General features: G+C 37.7%; 1 protein-coding gene across 10 annotated transcripts in view; it reads left to right on the forward strand.

Annotated features, from left to right (window-relative positions):
- The window catches only part of COG6 (component of oligomeric golgi complex 6), a 130,290-nt gene that overhangs the window by 46,100 nt on the left and 61,268 nt on the right, over positions 1-22,922 (forward strand). For 8 of the 10 annotated variants that reach the window (XM_042960589.1, XM_042960542.1, XM_042960362.1 and 5 more), the window contains exons 14-18: positions 13,455-13,586; positions 13,911-14,078; positions 17,205-17,312; positions 18,724-18,777; positions 21,797-21,876. In XM_042960589.1, coding sequence (XP_042816523.1) covers positions 13,455-13,586; positions 13,911-14,078; positions 17,205-17,312; positions 18,724-18,777; positions 21,797-21,876 — 542 coding nt within the window. Of the gene's footprint in view, positions 1-13,454; positions 13,587-13,910; positions 14,079-17,204; positions 17,313-18,723; positions 18,778-21,796; positions 21,877-21,967; positions 22,199-22,922 lie in introns of those variants that run through there. The other 2 variants (XM_042960689.1, XM_042960642.1) reach the window with 2 other exon arrangements.

A 22,922-nucleotide genomic window follows, 5' to 3' on the forward strand; every position in this document is an offset into this window, starting at 1 on the left:
CATGGTGTTGGGAAAACTGGATAATCACATGCAAAAAATGAAGTTAGACCCTTATCTAACACCATATACAAAAATTAACTCAAATAAGATCAAAGACTTAAAGGTAGACCTAAAATTATAAAATTCTTAAAATAGGACAAAAGCCTCACAACATTGTATTTGGAACACATAGAATATATGAGGACTTTCAAAACTCAACAACAACAAAATAGTCTGACACAAAAATAGGCAAAAGATAAATAACACACATGGAACATTTTCTAGGATAGAAATAAGGTAGGCTACAAAAGAAATCTTAGCAAATTCAGAGACTTAAACTATATCAGCTATCTTCCCTGACCACAATGATATGAAACTGAAATCAGTAACAAGAGGAAAACTGGAAAATTTAACATGGAAATTGAACAACACACTCCTGATCAACCAAGGGATCAGAGAAGAAATTAAAAGGGAAATAAAAAAGTTTCTTGAGACAAATGAAAATGGAAATTCTGTATACCAGAAGTAATGGGATACAGCAAAACCAGTTCTAAGAGGGAAGTTCATAGCAATAAACACTTAGGTTAAGAAGCAAGCGAAAGCCCAAGTAACCTTCCTGTACACCTTGGGGAACGATAGAAAGAACAAACTGAGCCCAAAGTTAACAGAAGGAAAGAGATAATAAAGGTTAGAGCAGAAGTAGATGAAGTACAGAACAGGAAAACAATAGAAAGGATTAACTAAACTAAGAGTTGGTTCTTTGTAAAGATGAACAAAATTGACAAACTATTAGCTAGACTAACCAAGCAAAATAGAAGACCCAAATCAAAACTATAAACAAAAAAGGAGACATTTCAACTGATTTTTTGGAAGAGTTTGAGAAAGACTGATGTGAATTCTTTAAATGCTTGGTGAAATGTAACAGTGAAGCCATCTAGTCCTGGGCTTTCTTTAAAAATTTTTAAACTGATTTCATCTCCTTACTAGCAGTTGGTCTATTCAGATTTTCTGTTTCACCCTAATTCAGTTTTGGCAGGTTGCATTCCTTCTAGGTTGTCCAGTTTGTTGGTATATAGTTGTACATAGTGCCTCTTATGATCCTTTGTATATTTGTCATATCAGTTGTAGTGAGCACTTAGTATTGGCCACACACACACATACACTAATGGTTAAAATGGTTACATAATAAGGAAGAAGGAAAGAGTAATATCCCTATATGCCAGATCTCATGGGACTTATTAGTTCAGTGAATAACTAGTTCCCTTCATTTTGTGCTTATTATCTTTTGCACCCTTTTCATTGTGCCATGCTTACTTTGCAAGAACACCTTGAATTAAGCTTGTCAATTTCTCTTTTGTATACTGACTGCTGAGCACTCCTGAAGAAAATCATGTAGACACGCAGACTGGATTTACCAAAACTCACCATCTCCAACCTCAGCGAAGCCCGCCATAATGGCAGTCGTACATATGCTTAAGCAGCCATTCCTGTTTACCTGTCACCCATTTTCTCAAATCTATGCTTGCTCCTACTTAGATTGCCAGCCTTTGCTAACGTTGGATAATAGGCATTGTAAAATACCTTTGCCCTTTCGCTATATCAGCAAAAAGTGGTATCTTTTTTTGGGGGGAAGTGTTCAGTGATTCTAGCGGGAATGAACATTGAAAATATGTTTATTGGCTGTTTGTGAGTTGCTTGTTCATGTCCTTTGCCATTTTCCTACTGGGTTTTGTCTTATTATTTTCTGATATTCTTTATACATTAGGAATATTAACTGTCACTTTTATTAGAAATATTTTCTCCAGGTCATTGTTGGCCTTTTACATTTGCCTATAGTATTTTCTGACACATTACTTCTGGTTTTTACATAGTAAAATCTGAAGTTTTTGTTGTTGTTGGTAGTGGTGGTTTTTTCTTTGCGGGGTCGGGGGGGGGGGGGTTCCCTTTGGGAGTATGTGATGCTTGAAAACTTCCCCACAACCAGAAAATATAGTTAGAATTTAATATATGATAGCATCTGTCAGTGGGACAATATTAGATTATTTAATAAAGTTATTTAGATGCATGTTCTTAGGTGTTTTTGTGGTTTCATTTTTACATCAATTTTTAATCTACCTGAAGTTTATTTTTGTCCATGCTGAGAAGGAAGGGTTTCATTATTTTTCCCAAATGTTTATCCATTTATTCTATTTTTACTCAGACTACTAGGTTCTTATATATTTTATGTCTCTAGTAAAGTTAAAATAGAAGTTGCAAGAAAATAAGAAAATAAAATGGATAAAGAGGATGGCATCTTTCAATTAAAACCTAGAACAATATAGGGTATAAATGGGGGGGGGGAATTAATTGTAATTTGAATATTTTAAGTACAAGTTATGTGAGTGTATAGCAGTGGATGGGTTTTGACTATTATTGGTTACTGTTGTCATTATCAGCAATTATGCCCTGAAATGTTTTTCTCAGATATGAATTGGGCTATATTTAGGGATATTTTAACATTAATCAAGATGGGAATATGATGCTGTTTATAGCTTGCATGTTGCTTACATCTGCAACCATGTCAGGGTTCTTTCAAGAATTATCCTCCTTTCATTAAATTTTACTGTTCCATATTTTATATTAATTATATATTTTTTCTTATTCTGCATCTTGTAAATCATTCACTTCTTTTAAAAAGATTCTACCCTTATAAGGAAAACAACACTTACTCAGAATGGTCTTCATTAGCAAAGCACCCAAGTGGAAATTTTTGTTCATAAAATTTTAAGTAAGTAAAATAAATAAATAAATAAAATAAAATTTTAAGTATATGGTAAAATTATTAGGAAGAGTAGCCTTTAAAATAAAGGTATTGCCAGAAATGAACTCTCTTTATATGATTCCTTCTGTGCTTTTTTTTTTTTTTTTTAACGTTTATTTATTTTTGAGACAGAGAGAGACAGAGCATGAACAGGGGAGGGGCAGAGAGAGAGGGAGACACAGAATCTGAAACAGGCTCCAGGCTCTGAGCCGTCAGCACAGAGCCCGACGCGGGGCTCGAACTCACGGACCGCGAGATCGTGACCTGAGCCGAAGTCGGCTGCTCGACCGACTGAGCCACCCAGGCGCCCCCCTTCTGTGCTTTTAAAAAGACATATTTGGAAACTAATTCTTTATTCGCTATAAAAAATACATTCAAGGACATCATTTTATTGACAGTCGTATCTTTTCCCTAACAAAGCAGTTTGCAGCACTTGAGAGTACCCAGGTGTGTGCGCTCCCTCCTTATCACCTCTCTTGAAACGTTCATAACTGCAAAGCCAGCAATGTCTAAAGGGAATTCAGTCTTCCTCGACTTACGACGGGGTTGTGTCCCGAAAATATCCTAAGTTGAGAATGCATTTAATACACCTAACCTACATCATAGCTTAGCCTAACCTAATCTTAAACGTGCTCAGAACACTTACATTAGCCTGCAGTTGGGCACCATCATCTAATACAAAAGCTATTTCATAATTAAAGCATTGAGTATGTCATGTAATCTCTTGAATATCGTACCGAAGGTGAGACAGAAACTGGTTGTGTGCTCACAGAGTGGTCATCAGTTGTTTACTCTTGTGACCGCCTGGCTGACTGGGAGTCGCTGCTTGCTGCTTCTGCCCCGCGTCACAGGAGAGAAGTGCTCTGCCTGGTGATAGCCTGGGGAAAAAATCAAAATTCAGAATTTGAAATACAGTTTCTACTGAAGGCGTATTGCTTTCACACGGTCGTGAAGTCAAAAAATTGTAAGTTGAACCATCATAAGTCAGGAACTGTTTATATGTATCTATGCTGCAAAATACACGGTGCCCTATCAATTTAAGCTAGACAGGCGTTGGCTAAAATTCTTTTCACTATAGTGGTGTTATAATTCTAATTTAACATGTGTCATAAATGAAACCCAAATAAAATTAATAGTAGTCAGGGTTAATTTACTCAGGCCTCTGGAAAAACAAAACAAAACAAAACTAAACTAAATGGTCCTTTAAATAAATTGTGACTTCAATTCTAGTATTTAGTTTGTGTTTGGAATCTTCTTGTACTGTTCGAAATGTAGTAAATGGACCAGAAGCTTAGCCATCACTTCTGAGCTTCTTAGACGTTCAAAAATCTTAGGCTCGCCTGGACCTACTGAATCCGAATATGCATTTGAAGGTTCCCTGATCATCCGTACGCATGTTAAAGTTTGAGAAATGCTGTCCTACATGAAGAGTTTGAATTTCACATTATTCCTTACAGATTGTTCTGCCAGGAAAAACAGAAACAGTATTCTCAGCTAAAATGCTTTTTAAATTTTAAATAAAATTATGTTAAATAAAAAGTTGTAATTATTTGAAGTTATCTCAAACAAATGTTAGTTTGCATTTTAAGATTTATCTTGGGTATTTTTATCGACTTAAGAACTTTAATTCCATAAGTAAATACGTAGGACAAGTGGAATTTTTGGAGGTGATGGATATGTTTTATGGCATCGAATTTGGTGATGGTTTCATGGGTGTATGTGTATCTCCAAACTCACCAAATTATATACGTTAAGTAAGTACACCTGTTTGTTAGTCAATCATACCTCTCAATAAGGTGGTTTTAAAAAACACCTTAGGTCTATGTATTGTCAGTTGCTAGAACATATATGCATGCAGATAGAGCAAAAGGAGTCTATATATAAAATGAAGAAGTCAGTTTAAAAATAGGAGGGTTGTTTTTTTTTTTTGGTTGGTTTTTTTATTTTTGAAAGTAGATGGGTGAGTTGTCTTCTAAGAAGCTACAGAACAGAAAATTAGAGGACTTTAAATGGAGGATATTTGAAAAAGTAAAACTAAAGTTGACAGTGGAATAAAGGCTTAACAGTTTTTGTAATTTGTATGGTGCAGACTTTTCATTTTCTTTGAAAAAAATCAGAGGGGCGCCTGGGTGTCTCAGTCGGTTAAATGTCTGACTCTTGGTTTTCAGCTCAGGCCATGATCTCACAATTTGTGAGATCAAGCCGGGCGTCATTGGGCTCCACCCTGACAGCATGGGGCCTGCTTGGCATTCTCTCTCTCACTCTCCCTCTGCCCTTCCCCTGCTTGCGCGCGCTCTGTCTCCAAATAAATAAACTTAAAAAAAAAACAAAACAAAAAGGTGCATCTGCCTATAAAAGGGATGAAAAGTGTCATAATAAACAGTCACAGGAAGTACAACTCTGTTTAGTTTCTAGTTGTATACATTTTTTTAAAAGAGAGGCTCTAGAAGGGAGGGAGACAAACCATAAGAGGCTCTTAAATATAGAGAACAAACCGAGGGTTGCTGGAGGGGTTGTGGGTGGGGGGATGGCTAAATGGACAAGGGGCATTAAGGAAGACACTTGGGATGAGCACTGGGTGTTATATGTAGGGGACGAATCATTGGATTCCACTACTGAAATCATTATTGCACTATATGCTGAGTAACTTGGATGTAAATTTAAAAAAACAAAAAAGCCAATAAAAAAAGTTAAAAAAAGAGACGTTCTAATATGTGGAATATGAAATTTTCAGTAGACTAAACGTTTTTAAATGTGAGATTTTTATAGTTCAACTTTATCAATTGGAAAATGTACATAAAACTTACGTGTCTTTCATAAAGCTCTTTTGTACATTAATTATTAATGGCCATGTTGTTTATGAATTTTGGATACTTTTATAATCCATTGTTGAATCTCAGTGCTTACAGAATATAAACAAAAAGATCAAAAGAACTTTCTTTTTAAGTGGCGATGTAACTGACAGTACACAAATCTTAAGTATATAGTTAGTTGAATTTTTGTATTTCTGTATGCTCATTAATCTCCACCCAGATCAAGACATCAAACATTTCCAGCATCTCAGAAGGCTTCTTTATGCCTTTACTCAGTCCCCCCAAGGCAAACCATTATCTGACTTTTATTTCCTATTTTTGTGTGCTATTCAAATTCACATAAGTAGATACATGCTTTTTCCAACTTTTTTGGATCTGACTCCTTTCAATTTAACATGTCTGTAAGATTCACCCATGTTGTCTGCAGTAGTTATTTTTCAGTTATTGTGTAATAGTTCAGTTGTAGAAATGCACCACAGTGTATTGATGGACACTGGATTGTTTCCAGTTCTTAGGTACTGTAAATAAGGATCCAGTGAATATTCTTGTACATGTCTTTTGATGGATGTAAGTTTTCATTTCTCTCGTGTGTATACACAGGAATGGAATGTCTGGGTGATGGGACTGATAATGTTAGTAGATACCACCAGGCATCTTTTAAAGCGTGTGTACCGGTTTAGTCCACCAGAAACGTGTGAGAATTTCGTTTGTTCCACATCCTCTCCAGTACTTGATAGTGCTGATCTTTTCAGTTTCAGCCATTGTGGAAATTATGTGGTGGTATTTCATTTGTGATTTGCACTTTCTTGAAGACTATAAAGATGTTGAACAGTTTTTCATATGTTTATTGGTTGCTGGATATACTCTCTGTGAAGTGTCTTTTGAAGTCTGTTACCCAGTTTTCTATTGGGTTATCTGTATTTTTCTTACTGATTTATAAGATTTTTTTTTTAAATGTGTTCTGGATAAAAGGAAGCATTACAAATATTTTCTCCCAATTTAACGTGTCTTTTCACTCTCTTAGTGGAGTATTTTGATGAACAGAATTTCTTCACTTTAATTTTGTTCTGTATCCTGACTTTTATTTATCTAATCTCTTCCTGCCCTTAGGTTATGAAGTTATTCTTACATGTTTTTTTCTAGGAAGCTTGGTTTCTTTAGCTTCCACATTTAGGTCTTTGATCCATCTCAGATTAATTTTTAACTATGCGATGAGGTAGTGGTCAAGGTTAATTTTTTTCCCATATGAATATCTAGTACATCAAGCACCATTTCTTATAAAGGTAATCCTTTCCCACTGAATTGCAGTGGAAACTGTCAGAAATCGCAAGACCATATATGCATGGATTTGTTTTGTGAATGTTTATTCTACTCCCATTGGTTTATTTGTCTGTCCTTGTACCACTACCACACTGTCCCGTATAACACTTAACCACTAGAAATCCATTTCACTTGGATGAAATTAAGTTGAAGTGATAGGAGGATGTTAATTAGATACTTTTCTACTTTAGAGTTTCTTTCCATTATTTTTACTACATTATTATTAAATTATAGATTTTATTTATCTGACAACCGCCACAGTTTTCATTTGCTTTTGAAGCATAATTCTGACCCAGGGCTAATCTGGTATGTGTAAAAGCACTTCGTAGAAGGTCGGTTTGTTAAATGAAGTGAGTTCAAGTAGTACTTGTATCATTTGTCATTGGCTCTAACTAAGGCATGAGTTTGGTTTGAATTTGTGCAGCTTTTACAGACCTTAATTCAAGGGGATCAAAAAAGATTCTCTTCAGCTATCTCCTATTGGTGCGTGAGATTTCTGTCACTAGCCTTCTGTTTGGCGATTGAAAAATGAAATTTTTATTTCCCTGATGAGGAGTGACGTTGAGCATCTTTTCATGTGCTTGTTGGCCATCTGGATGTCTTCTTTAGAGAAGTGTCTATTCATGTTTTCTGCCCATTTCTTCACTGGATTATTTGTTTTTCGGGTGTGGAGCTTGGTGAGTTCTTTATAGATTTTGCATACTAGCCCTTTGTCCGATATGTCATTTGCAAATATCTTTTCCCATTCCGTCAGTTGCCTTTTAGTTTTGTTGATTGTTTCTTTTGAAGTGCAGAAGCTTTTTATCTTCATGAGGTCCCAATAGTTCTTTTTTGCTTTTAATTCCCTTTCCTTTGGAGATGCGTCAAGTAAGAAATTGCTGCGGCTGAGGTCAGAGAAGTTTTTCCCTGCTTTCCTCTCTAGGGTTTTGATGGTTTCCTGTCTCACGTTCAGGTCCTTCATCCATTTTGAGTTTATTTTTGTGAATGGTGTAAGAAAGTGGTCTAGTTTCATTCTTCTGCATGTTGCTGTCCAGTTCTCCCAGCACCATTTGTTAAAGAGACTGTCTTTTTTCCATTGGATATTCTTTGCTGCTTTGTCAAAGATTAGTTGGCCATACTTCTGTGGGTCCAATCCTGGAGTCTCTATTCCATTGGTCTAAGTGTCTGTTCTTGTGCCAATATCATGCTGTCTTGATTATTACAGCTTTGTAGTAGAGGCTAAAGTCTGGGATTGTGAAGCCTCCTGCTTTGGTCTTCTTCAAAATTACTTTGGCTATTCGGGGTCTTTTGTGGTTCCATACAAATTTTAGGATTGCTTGTTCTAGCTTCGAGAAGAATGATGGTGCAACTTTGATTGGGATTGCATTGAATGTGTAGATAGCTTTGGGTAGTATTGACATTTTAACAATATTTATTCTTCCAATCCATGTGCACGGAATGTTTTTCCATTTCTCTATATCTTCAATTTTCTTCATAAGCTTTCTATAGTTTTCAGCATACAGATCTTTTGCATCTTTGGTTAGGTTTATTCCTAGGTATTTTATGATTCTTGGTGCAATTGTGAATGGGATCAATTTCTTTATTTGTCTTTCTGTTGCTTCATTATTAGTGTACAAATCAAAACCACACAGAGATATCACCTCACACCAGTCAGAGTGGCTAAAATGAACAAATCAGGAGACTATAGATGCTGGAGAGGATGCAGAGAAACAGGAACCCTCTTGCACTGTTGGTGGGAATGCAAACTGGTGCAGCTGCTCTGGAAAACAGTGTGGAGGTTCCTCAAAACATTCAAAATAGATCTACTCTATGACCCAGCAATAACACTGCTAGGAATTTACCCAAGGGATACAGGAGTGCTGATGCATAGGGGCACTTGTACTCCAATGTTTATAGCAGCACTTTCAATAATGGCCAAATTATGGAAAGAGCCTAATGTCCATCAACTGATGAATGGATAAAGAAATTGTGGTTTATATGCACAATGGAATACTACTTGGCAATGAGAAAGAATGAAATACGGCCTTTTGTAGCAACGTGGATGGAACTGGAGAGTGTTATGTTAAGTGAAATAAATCATACAGAGAAAGGCAGATACCATGTTTTCACTCTTATGTGGATCCTGAGAAACTTAACGGAAGACACTGGGAGAGGGGAAGGAGGAAAAAAAAAGTTAGAGAGGGAGGGAGCCAAACCATAAGAGACTCTTAAAAACTGAAAACAGGGGCGCCTGGGTGGCTCAGTCAGTTGAGCGTCCGTCATGATCTCACGGTTCGTGAGTTTGAGCCCTGTGTCGGGCTCTGTGCTGACAGCTCGGAGCCTGGAGCCTGCTTTGGATTCTGTGTCTCCCTCTCTCTCTGCCCCTCCCCTGATCACGCTGTCTCTCCATCTCTCTCAAAGATAAACATTAAAAAAAATTTTTTTTAGAAGAGAGAAATAATGGGGAATCCTTCAGACTAAAATACAGAGACACTAGACAGTAACTCGAATTCACATGAAGAAATAACACCACTAAACGTTCTGATATAGGCAAAGAAAGTATTAATGTATTTTCCATTTGTAATTCCCTTTTTCCCCCTGATTCAAAAGACAACGGCATGAAGCAATAATTATAATTCTGTGTTAACGAGTCCACAACATAGATACAATTTGTAACTATAGTAGTGTAAAGGAAGAGGAGACCTGGTCTACATAAGAGTAAAGCTTTTGTGTGCTATTGAAAGTAAGTTGGCATTAACCTGAAGTATACTGTTATAAGTTAAGATGTTTAATTATAATTCCCAGGACACCACTAAGAAACTAACAAACACCACACACACACTCACACACACATATATGTAAATAAACAGGGAATTAAAGGAGCATACTGGAAAATACTAACACAAAAGAAGGCAGTAACAGAGGGACAGAGGAACAAAAACAGTTAAGACATAAGAATAACAAAACAGCAGACACAAATTCTACTTTATCATCAATTAAATGTGAAAGGATTAAACATGCCATCCAAAAAGCAGAGACTTGGGGCGCCTGGGTGGCTCAGTCGGTTAAGCGTCCGACTTCAGCTCAGGTCACGATCTCGCGGTCTGTGAGTTCAAGTCCCGCGTCGGGCTCCGGGCTGATGGGTCAGAGCCTGGAGCCTGCTTCCGATTCTGTGTCTCCCTCTCTCTCTGTCCCTCCCCCGTTCATACTCTGTCTCTGTCTCAAAACTAAATAAACGTTAAAAAAAATTAAAAACAAAAAAAAAAAAAACCCAAAAAACAAAAAGCAGAGACTGGCAGATGGACCTTTAAAAAAAAAAATGATCCAACTACCCATATGCTACCTTCAAGAAGCAAAAGGTTTAGGGGCACCTGGGTGGCTCAGTCAGTTGAGCATCTGATTCTTGATTTCATCTCAGGTCATGATCTCATGGTCTGTGAATTCAAGCCCCACACTGGGCTCTGCTCTGACAGTGCAGAACCTGTTTGGGATTCTCTCCCCCGCCCCTCCCCCCCGCCCCTCCTCTACTCATGCTGCAGGCGCTTGCTCTCTCTCTCAAAATACATGCACAAACATTAAAAAAACAAAAACAGAAAGGTTTAAATACACAAAGAGGTTGAAAGTGAAAGGATGGGAAATGACAGACTTTGCAAGCAAAAACCAAGAGCTAGAGTAGTTATGCTAATTTCAGATAAAATAAACTTTAGAGACAAACACCACTAGAAACAAACACATTTTATAATCTTTATTATCAAGAAGACCTGACAATTATAAACGTGTGCATCTAACAATAGAACCCCAAAATACATGAAACCAAGATTGACAAAATTAAATAGAAAGTATCTCTCATGGAAAATATTTATTTCAAGTTTCATACCTCCTTCAGTTTTGCTTCCTTTTTTCTGTTAAATTCAAACTGAATTAAGAAAAACTCCAGAATATGAAGCCATCTTTATAAAAGTATTTTCTATTCATTCACCCAATTTAAAAAGATATCCAGAATGTTTTTAAACTGATGGTAATGATGGCTAATTAATGTTATTTCTAAATAAAGGAATTTTTATACTTTATTTATACCCCCTCCCCCCCCCCCCCCCCCCCGCCCCGACGCAGGGCTTCAACTCACAAACCGCAAGATCATGACCTGAGCCGAAGTCGGACACTCGACCGACTGAGCCACACAGGCACCCCAGGATTCCCCATATTTCTTGTGGAACAGGTTTACTGGTGAAGAATCTTTGTTTTCCTTCATTCTTAAGAGTAGTTCTACTGAGTACAGAATTCTGTCTTGACGGTCTTTCTTGCAGCCCTTGAATATGCTATCCAGCGCCTTCCGGCCTCCATGTTTTCTGATGAGAAATCAGCTGTTAATCTTATGAGAATCCTTTGTCATAATCACTTACTTCTCTTACTGCTTCCAGATTCTCTCTTTGTCTTTTGACAGTTTGTGTGATGTGTCTTAGTGTGAAACTGTGTAAGTTTATTCCTTGTGGAGTTTGTGAGCTTCTTAGATGCTTAGATTAATGTTTTGTTTTAATCGCATTTGTGAAATCTTTGTCATTAGCTCTTCAAATATTTTTTCTGCACTCCTCTCTCCTTCTAAGAGAACCACATTGTACTTAACGTTGATGGTGTTCCATAGGTCTCTGAGGCTTTGTGAATTTTCTTTCATTTGTTTTTCTTTCTGTCCCTCAAACTGGATAATTTTAATTGACCTATCTTCAAGTTCACTGATTACTTATTCTGCCTACTCAGATGTGCTATCGAATCCCTGGAGTGAATTTTTCATTTTAGTTACTTTCAACTACAAAATTTCTATTCAATTATTTCTTTTTGTCATTTTTATTTCTTTGTAAATATTCTCTATTTGATGAGACATTGTTCTCATACTTCCCTTTAGTTCATTAACCTGGTTCCCTTTCTTAAAATTGCCAATTTTGAGGTGCTGAGTGGCTCAGTTGGTTGGGCATCTGACTCTTGATCTCAGCTCGGGTCATGATCTCACGGTTTGTAGGTTTGAGCCCCACAAGCTTGGGATTCTGTCTCTCCTTCTCTCTGCCCCTTACCTGCTGTGCTCTCTGTCTCTCTCTCTCTCTCAAAATAAATAAATAAAGTTTAAGATAAAATACAATAGTCAATTCAGAATTTTTGTGTAGTAACTCCAGTGTCCAGGCTTCCTCGGGGGAAGTTCCCATTGACTATTTTTTCTGTGCATGGACCATATATTTTTGTTTCTTTGCATGTCTTATAATTTTTTGGTTTTGTTGTTTTATGAAAGAGGGAAGATTTTCAGAGGTCCATACTTTGATATTCCTGCTGCTGTCACTTGTGTATTAACTTTTCTATATAAAACATTCTTCATATAAATCCAGATACTTAAAAATTCTTATACTTTTCTGTCTGACACAAGGCTATAGTCTCTTACATAGACTTCTATCATATTTTTTAGATAAGATCTGACTATATTATTATAAGTACTCAACAAAAATTCACCAGCACGTCTTCTTGGATATCATGATGCCAGCAAGAAGAGAGAATGAACTTGGCATACCTTCCAGCTTATAGTACCCAATAGTTTATTTTTTTTATTTTTATTTTCTTTTGTTTAAAAATTTTTTTTTAACGTTTATTTTTGAGACAGAGAGAGATAGAGCATGAACGGGGGAGGGTCAGAGAGAGGGAGACACAGCATCCGAAACAAGCTCCAGGCTCTGAGCTGTCAGCACAGAGCCCGACGCGGGGCTTGAACTCACGGACCGCGAGATCATGACCTGAGCTGAAGTCGGCCGCCTTACCGACTGAGCCACCCAGGCGCCCCTAGTACCCAATGGTTTATATGCAACAATCCCACTAATCCTTAAAGAATCCCTCTGAAATTCTGAGAAGTTAAAGAACTTACCCAGGACCACACAACTAGTGATTGGTAATCTAAAGTGTGAAACTAATCTTTAACTTCAGTGCTAAAGATTTCAGTGGCAGTGTTACACCGTGTAGAATAGTGGGCACTGTGTTTCTGTGAAGTGTGTAGCCCATAGACGGATCTGGATATCACCTGTGGTGCTTATTGAAAGATGGATTCCTAGTCCCCAAACCTATGCATATTGAGCCACATTTCTGAGATTTGGGCCTGAGGGTGGATGATGATTCTCAACTATATTATCGTTGGGGGAGTGTTGGTTTCTAGATTGCCTTTTTCTAATGACTTGGGCTAAAAAAGAAAAACAAAAAACAAAAACCCAAAACAGTAGGCCATTTCAAATCTGCATAAAAATATAATTCTACATCAAAGACTACTGAGTTTTCTTGTAACTTTCGAATTTTAGAAGTATAAATCCTTTACTTCTAATTGTGAGAAGAATATATTAATTCTGTGATAATACAACAAAAACGTTTGGTGTCGCTTTATGCTTATTAGTATAAGCTATGGATCAATTCTAGATTTTGTAATGCTGGCCAAATCTTTACATGTTTTACATGTATTGTTTTACTGTGAATTGTATTTATTTATACATTAAAATTTAGTGGAAAATGTAAGCAGTGGATGAAGCCACCCTTTATTTTAGGTTGAACTCCCACCACCTGATCTTGGACCAAGTTCTGCATTAAATCAGACACTCGCATTGTTGCGTGAAGTTTTGGCATCTCACGATTCTTCAGTTGTACCGTTAGATGCCCGTCAAGCTGACTTTGTGCAAGTATGTTGTAAATCATTTTTAATGATTATTTATTGCTCCTCTGTTATACATTCTGTTGAAATTCTGGCCTTTTACAACCCAGGCATTGTAACAGTCCCTCTCATTGATTTTTTCTTTCACGTATTAGATCAGCTCTCTTTAATTTAAAAAGTACTTTATTCAGTGATGCCCGTTGTAAAAAACATGATGATTACTATACCATTTAATCTTATAAGTTGCTCCCCTTCCAATTAGTTTGTCATTCTTTCTGAAGTACTATTAACCCAGGCCTGTGTCACTGATTGGGGAATAAAAAATAGATTTTATTTTATTTTTCACTTACAGGTTTTATCGTGTGTCTTAGATCCTCTCCTCCAGATGTGTACCGTATCTGCCAGCAATTTAGGCACAGCTGACATGGCCACTTTCATGGTCAATTCACTCTATATGATGAAGACGACACTAGCTCTGTTTGAGTTCACTGACAGACGACTAGAAATGCTACAGTTTCAGGTAAATTTTGTCATAAGATGCCCGCTCACTGTGATGGAGCCTTTTTTCATCTGATCTCAGTTGCTGGCTTTAGTCCAATTTCGGCGACCTAATTTCAATAAATTCTTGGGTATAGTCTGATGGAAATACACACACACACACACACACACACTCACTCACTCACACAACGCGCACACATACTTGGTGTTTCAGTTTTGTTTTGGGAAGCCAGAATATGTAATGAGTGTGATATTTTATTCAAACCATAGTATGTGATGATAGAATGAAGCTTTTCTTATCGATTGGAACAGCAATTCTGCATGCAGATTTCAGTTGCTGAACTGTGAATAATATGCTATATTTTCCAAGCTTGCTAGCTAGTGCAGAAGGTGTTACAGAGGACAGATATATTTTTATCTATGTGTAAACCAGTGTTAGGCAAAACATTACAATTTGTTATACCAATGACTCTAGTCCTATAAGCCAAATAGTATCATTTAAGAGTTTGTAAAGTGGCTAAGCCGTTTGTAAAATTTACCAGATACTTGGCTTCTGATTTTGAAATAGTGACTTTTGGTATATATAATGTTTTGAAGAAAAAATGCTGACTGTTCTGTGTTATTACAAGTATATAAGTAATATGGCAGTGTCTATAGTAAAAATTTATTTGTGAACTTTGGGGGTTTTCTAAAGCATGAGTTTTGATAAATCTAAACTTGTGATATTTTCTAATTTCTAATTCCTTCTTTTAAAAGAAATATAATGAGGTATGATTAATTTTCCTTTCTTAAATAATTACTGTTCTTTGTGGAATTAATAAAATTCTTTTTTTAAGGAGCACCTGGGTGGCTCAGTCAGTTGAACGTTTGACTCTTGATTTTGGCTCAGGTCATGATCCCAGGGTCGTGGGATCGAGCCCCGTGTCGGGCTCCATGCTGAGCATGGAGCCTGCTTAAGATTCTCTCTCTCTCTCTCTCTCTCTCTCTCTCTCTCTGTCTCTCTCTTTCTCTCTCTTTCTCTCTCTCTCTCTGTCTCTCTCTGTCTCTCTCTCTCCCTTTGCCCTTCTCACTCTCACTTTCTCAAATAAAAATTTTTAAAAATCTTTTTTTAAAAAAATTCATTGGTTTTTACTGTATTTATCACTGATTCAACCCCTAAACCCTGCCATTTGTCTACATCTTTTCTCAAGCTGTTCAGGTGTATCAGGTGTTCGTCGGTCTGTTTTATCACCAGTTACCTGTGTTCCTTAAATATTCCCTGGTCATGTTTTGCTTTCCAAGGGGACAAGCCCCAGTGTGTAAGTGCTTATGAAGCCTGCACTTAACTTCATGCTTGGTGATAGGCTGTTGGCCAGTGCTAGCTGCGTGGGCCAGCCCGGAGCTCTGAGAGAGGATTGTACAATGATGCGGGTACTGGAAGGCATGGTTTATTTAGGCCCTCCAAAGAAATTTTATCTTGTTGCATGAACAATTTTTGGTTTTTCATACCTTTTCTATCAATGGTCTATTAATTTTCTTCTACTCTGACTTACCTTCTTCCAGTGTTTCAAGTAAGGAGTCCAGGCTAGTCTGATTCTCTTTTCTTTGTGGTAACTTACTCTGTCCATCTGGAAGCTCGTAAGGATTTTCCTTTGAGTTCAGATAGTTAGTTCCTCAGGGTATTTTTTGGTATGTCTCTTTCCCCATTTGGATTTTGCAGAGCCATTTCAGTCTGAAGATTCAACCCTTTATTTTGCTCAATATAGTTTTCTATTATCTAGTTAATTATCACTTTTCTTTGTATATTCTGAACTTTCTATTTTCTATTTTTTCTATTTTCTATTTTATAATTACAGAATTATAAAAATGTTATATTTTATATTCTGAAGTTTCTGCCTTTATTGGTTTTATCTCCAGAATCTCTCTTTTCATATCTTTTCATATCTCTTTATTTAATCTTTCTTTGATGTTACTATGTTACTTTTCTTCCATTCTTCTTCAGATGCTAATTTGATTCTTAGCTCTTTCATTAAATGTTTATATTTGCACATCTTTGTTTTGGTTTGTTTTTTTTTTTATTTCCAGTAAGTCTAGTGTCTAAGGCCTCTAATTGTACTTTCTTGGACATTTACTTTAGAGAAAAAAATAAAGTACTCTGCGTCTTTTAATAGGGTTGCCTCCGGAAAAGTTACTCCTTCTAATCATTCCGATGGGCTTTCTCTTAGAACATACTCCCCTTTTTTAAGTTAGTTGGAAGTTTTTTAGGGGGAGGGCCTCAGCAGCAAACTGGAGTTACTCGGACAACAGAAGCATTCAGATGGTAACAGCACAATGGGTAGCGTTACTGTGCCCCGGCACACAGACTGGCAAAGCCGAGGGAACTTGCTGGTCAGGAGAAGAAGGAAGATCTCCAAAGTCTCAGGCCTGTACTGGTAAAAGTAAGGGGGCAGAAGACTTCTTCCCACTAAGGGATACTTCAGCCCATCAGGGTAGTCCACTTCTGTGGATTCTGCCCCCATTAGCATTAGATGGCTTCCCCGAGGATAATACAAAGCAGGTGAGCACATACAACTCACATCTGCTAGTCAAGTCTTCGTGGACAGTTCCTAAACCTGAAATCTTTGGCCAACCTTCTGCTGGGTTCTCAACTCCCCCCTGGTAGAAACCTGCTTTCTCCCCGGGAGAAACCTGTTGCCTCCAGGCATCTCCATAGGGCACATTTGATTGGTTGAGTCAGTCCAGTAAGTTGGGAAGGTAGGGGTATGTGGAGGTCAGGAACATCAGGCCTTCATCTTCCCAGAAGTCTTCCTAAGTATTTTATATTGTTGTTATCTTTTAATGTTTCCTGTTTGTTTGTGTTTTGTTTATTGCCATCTTTTAAAAGAGCTAACAAGAGACTCAATTTGTTTGACTAGTGGCTAGTACTGAAATCCTTTCAGTTCTCATTTTTAAAATGAGACTTTCTCTCCCTTTTGTAGGAGGACTTCCTCTTTGGGGGAAGGAAAAGATTTTGTCACAGAAGTGGCCCATGTGCCTCATGGTCTGGAACTCATGGCCGCTGCAAGGAGCAAGTCCGTGATGAAGAGCTGACTCCAGAGTGGTCTACTTGTACTCTCCGCAGTCTTATTCCTCTTTTAAAATATTTTCTTTCTGCTGGGTTTTCTTTTAGATTGAAGCACATTTGGACACACTTATCAATGAGCAGGCTTCTTATGTTTTAACTAGAGCCGGCTTGAGTTATATCTATAACACCGTGCAGCAACATAAACCTGAGCAGGTAAGCACATGGGTGTTCCAGGTTAGAGAAATACGCATTTAGAGTATGGGGTCTAGAGCTAGCCTCTAACTGAACCTTGGCTCTGCCGCTTACTAGCTATTCTCACTGGGAAAGTGACTTATCTCTCTGTATCTGTTTCCTCAGCTGTGGAATTGGGGTAATGATAATATCTGTATTGTAGGTTGTTCTGAAGATTAAGTGAGGTAACATATGTACAGTTCTTAGATGACTACCCGAGACTGTAGTAGAGTGCCCCTAAGTATTAACTATACTTCTTACTATGGATAATTTTGGTTAAAAGTAATGAAAATATACAAAAATCAGTATTATAAATTGTATTATAATTTATATATATATAAATTATAATTTATATATAAATTTTATTTATATATTTATTATATATAGTATAATATATATTTTATATTTATTTATATATATAAATAAATATATATAATATATATTTATTTATATATTTATTATATATAGTATAATAAATTTTATTATATAAAAGGATATTCATACTGGTAAATTTTTCAGAGTCCTGTATCACTATGGGTTAATTGAATGCATAGATTGCTGTGTAAATGCAGTCATCCCCTTTTTAACTTAGCAAATCTTGGTCTGTTACTTTGGAAAGGTAAATACTTCTGAGACCAACATAAGATCTTGTTAAGTTATAGAACTCCAGTGGAAATAGAGAAGGGAGTGGGGGAACCTGAGAAATTCATGTAAGCATCTTTCTTTAGAAAGCTAAGAACTCATTTTTTTAAAGATTTTGTTTTATCTTATTAAGTAGGCTGCATGCCCACCACGGGGCTCAAACCCATGACCCTGAGATCAGGAGTCACACACTGTACCAACGTGCACCAGCCAGGCGCACCCCGCAAAGAACTCGTTTAAGTAGCATTAACATGAAACATATTTTATAGTCCAGGAACTCTTAAATGAAGCTTTCAAAAATCACCAGCTCCAAATTTGTTATTTTGATAAAGCAGCAAGCAGATTTCTACCAGAGTAGAATCAATTCTGCTGCCGTTTGATACTATCTCAAATTGTCAGGGTGAGACTTCAAGCCTCCATATCTTGCTGCCATTTCCTAAATGCTTCCTCGCCTATTTGCTTGCTTATAAGTCAATCTGAAATATCCTGGTGTTCCTGTTGTTGATAAGCTTGTGCTGTCACTCCCTCCGACAAATATGATTACGTGCCTTCGTGCTAGTTACACAAAAATGAACAAGCCATAGTCCCTGCTCTCACTGAGGTTGAAGAGATGACACTTGAGTTCTTTGGAAATGAGCCGAATTTCCAAATTTGGGGAATCTATGAATAGACTGTATTTCATAAGTGAACGGAAACTATAGCACCTTTTTTACATCTTGTTTTTGCTGTTTTTGTTTTTGTTTTTTTCTAGGGCTCTTTAGCTAATTTGCCCAACCTAGATTCCGTGGCACTGAAGGCTGCAATGGTAAGTGAATAAGAATAAAATCAAGCATTTCAGCATAGGTTTCCTTATGGAACACTATTAATTTTTTCCTGTGTGATAGTTTTGTCTCGGTGGTAATTTTGTCTCTTGATACATACTTTATCCACAGGGGGTTTAAGGATAATGATTGCACATACGTTTCCTTTAACTAAGGTCCGAACACGACATCCATTTGTGCTAATATTCCACTACACCCTCATAACCTCATCATCCCTGTTCAGGTTTTCTTCATTTTCAGAGTTTTACTCCTAATGTCATAGAGAAACGGGAATGACAGACACGAAGAAGTTGGGCTGTATATCATTCAAGACTTCCTGCTATTAGTCTTTACAGTTCTTGATTTCTCTCTGAGATCACTGAAATCAGAGTCCAGTCTTAAAATAACGAATTACTCTGGAGCGTGAGACTCCTCGAACCTCCACTTTATTACCTTCTTTTCAAGTGAAGAGCTTGCTTGCACATCCCTCTCTGCCCGTGTGCCGCTTCCCGGAGTGTGTTTCCATGTCTTAAGTATAGACTTTGCGCGTATGTATGTCCACCAATCACGTGACACTCATGTAGCCCTTGTCGGATGATGTTCTTTGGAAGCTATATACTAATAACGCTAGCAGTAGTAATAACAGTGATGAATAACACCAGCCAGCAACATTTGTTGCGCGTGCCAAGTGTTTTTCGTGTATTAACTCTAAACCTCCGAACACCCCATTCAACCTAGTACTTACACTCTCAACTACTAAATAAAGAAACGTTACATCATGACAAAAGACTAGAGAAAGAGAAGTAACAGTCATAACTTCTATTCATCACACATCACAGCAAAACCTTTCAAAACATCTCGTTCTAAAAAGTTTAAGTAAAGATAAATGGAAATGAATACATTTTAGATTATTTCAAAAAGGTGACTTTCTGGGTGCCTGAGTGGTCAGTCGGTTAAGCATCTGACTCTTGATCTCGGCTCAGGTCGTGGTCTCACGGTTTGTGGGATTGAGCCCCAGCGTCAGGCTCTGCACTGGCAGCCCGGACCCTGCTTGGGATTCCCTCTCTCCCTCTCTCCCGCTCTGCTACTCCTCCACTTGCACACGTGCGCGTGTGCACTCTCTCTCTCAAAATAAATAAACTTAAAAAAAAGATAAGCTTCTTAGGAAGTTAAATATACACTCACCATACTACCTAGTGGTCTCACTCCAAGGTATTTGCCCCCCAAAATGAGGACATAGCTCTACCCACAGATCAGTCATCTTCGCACTCAGTGTGTTTCCTCCCTGTCTCTCTCTCCCCACCGACACATATCCAGTCCATAATATAAACCCACAAAATACATTTAAACCCCGTTGCAAGTTCTTTTGTGCGTGGTCTTAAACTTGAATAACAATCGAGTTGGAAGATTTTATGTCTCTCTAACGAAACAGAATCTTGTCTTGTGTGTGGTAACTGCCTGCTGCCTTCACTGGAATGCTTCAGGGCACTTCAGTTCGGCATACCCCAGGCTCGAACTCTGTCCCCCACCCCCAGGTCCTCCTCCAAGTGTTCTTAACTCAGAAAGCAGTAAGAGCTTCTGTCCATTATTATTTCAACATTGTCCTCTGTTTTCTAGGCATTACGCTAAGAATTGGGATGAAAATAGACATGATCTAGTAAGGGGTATAGCTGTTACACAACTAAATAAGTGTGAAAAGAATACAGTTATGAATTGTAATAATGCTGTGAATTAAATGGCACAGATCCAGATCTGAGAGTCGTGCCCTTCCGTCCTGTCACTAACCAGATGCTGCTGATCTTGCTGTCCAGTTCTCTCAAATATCTCCTCTTCTGTCTGCCATGTTATTGTCCTTGTAGTCTAAGGTGCCGCGGTAGCTGCCCATTTAGTGTCCTTGCATCTGCCTTCCATTTCCTTCTTGCTGCAGCCAGACTTAGTTTCTTAAAACTTGAATCAGATTATTCCCCTCCTTCAATGGCTTCCTCATGCCTTCCCAATGAGAATTAAAATCCTGTAAGAAAGCGTACGAGACCTATACGAACTGATTTCTGTTCGCCATTCTCTTTCTCACTTCAAGTCTTCGTGCTGTCCCATCCATGCAACCCCCGAACCCTCACTGCACACACTTACTTAATCTCTTTTCATCTCTAAGATCTCACTTCAGATTTCCTTTCCTCAGATTCTTTAGCCAAACACAGAAGCTAGGTCCATCCTCCTGATTTACACTTTTGTACTACTTTGTTTTTTTCCTTCATAGCATCCAACACAGTTTGTAATTATATATTTATTTACCTCATTAGTTACTTACCATCTTTCTCAGTAGGCCGTAGCTCTCTGAAGCTAGGGACTGTCCTCTTTGGCTCACCACTATATATACTTTACCTAATATACTACCTTCCTAATAGTAGGTACTCGATAAATGTCAGTTGAAGGAATAAGTAAATGAATAATTAACATACAGTGGATTTAAGGAAGTAAGGTAGACTTGAAATCTGATCACTTTACTTCTTGTTAGTATTTTTTATTCAAAAGTTCGTTGAGGGAGATTAAGATGAACCACTTGGATTTAGAATTTTCAAAGCAGCTATGCTGATATTAACTACTTTAAGAAGTCGACACTTGTGGAGCGCCTGGGTGGCTCAGTCAGTTGAACGTCTGACTTTGGCTCAGGTCAGGATCTCGTGGTTTGTGAGTTTGAGCCCCGCATGGGGCTCACTGCTGTTAGCATGGAGCCAACTTCATATCCTCTGTCCTCCTCTCTCTCTGCACCACCCCCACTCGCTCACTTGCTCTCTCTCTCTCTCTCTGTGTCTCAAAAATAAATATTTTTAAAAAATGAAGTTTACACTTTTAGGGAATTTTAGTTAGAATGTTGAAGAAATAACTCATTTGATCACAAAGAAGTCGTTATTTGTACTATGGTATATTTCCTAAGATTTAACCCTTAAATGAGTTGGTTATATTTGAGATGTCCGTTAGCAGATGTACGCACTTTATGTTTTGCTCTTTCTCTGTTTCGTTTAGGTTCAGTTTGATCGTTACCTGTCAGCCCCAGACAGTCTGTTAATGCCACAGCTGAACTTTCTCCTAAGTGCCACAGTGAAGTAAGTGTGTTTCTGTCTCAACTAGTTGGTTAAGATTCACATGTGTTTCAAAACAGCAAGCACATTTCTTAGAAAAAAATTTCTTTTCAAGAATAGGAGATTGACGTTCTCCTAGATTGAAGACTATAGATTGAAGATTTATGGTTACCAGCCTTTTTTCACGCCTCGGCCACCCTAAGAGATCTGACCCGACCCTGCTCATACTTACTGCTTACATGTAGGCGGCTCCAAAATCTCTACTTAGTGAATGATTCTTAAAACTGATGTGACTATAGTGGAAGTATATAGCCATAATACCAAACTAATAAACATGTCAGAATGACATTGAAAATGTCGTGGAAGCTCAATAGTATATTAATTGTGCCGTGCAGATGAGCTGCTGTACAGACTGTTTGGATCTGTTAGGTATATTTTGTAATTTTTCAGTATCACCTATTTACCAGGAATGTGTTCAAGACAAAGAACTATACAGTAATATCTCAGAATGTTACGGTTAGAAGAAACAGAGGGATCATATTGTCTGACCTTCCTGATTATAAGGAAAATATTGACAAATTTAAGTTGCGTGGAAGTAGGAAATTAGACAATTTTAAACATTTTTTTTTTTCCTTTCCATTCGCCCTGCTGTGTATTAAATGCTTTCTGTGTAACAGGCACTAAGGATTAAGATTTGAAGGAATTTGCACTGTCTTCAGGGAGATCATAGTCTGTTGGGTCAGTTAGACATGTGAACAAATATTTATTTTATTTTAATATTTTTTAAATGTTTATTATTTTTGAGAGAGAGAGAGAAGAGAGAGCATGAGCGGGGGAGGGGCAGAGAGAGAAGGGGACACAGACTCCGAAGCAGGCTCCAGGCTCTGAGCTGTCAGCACAGAGCCTGATGGCAGGGCACGAGCTCACGAACTGTGAGATCGTGACCTGAGCTGGTCCAGCCCTTAACTGACTGAGCCACCCAGGTGCCCCACAAATATTTATATGAAAAAGTACGGTAAGGAAAGAACTATTGAACTTGAAGAAAATACTCCAGTTACCAGAAGGGGAGC

This window comes from Panthera tigris, chromosome A1 (genome assembly GCF_018350195.1).
Source record: "Panthera tigris isolate Pti1 chromosome A1, P.tigris_Pti1_mat1.1, whole genome shotgun sequence".
Lineage (NCBI taxonomy): Eukaryota > Metazoa > Chordata > Mammalia > Carnivora > Felidae > Panthera > Panthera tigris.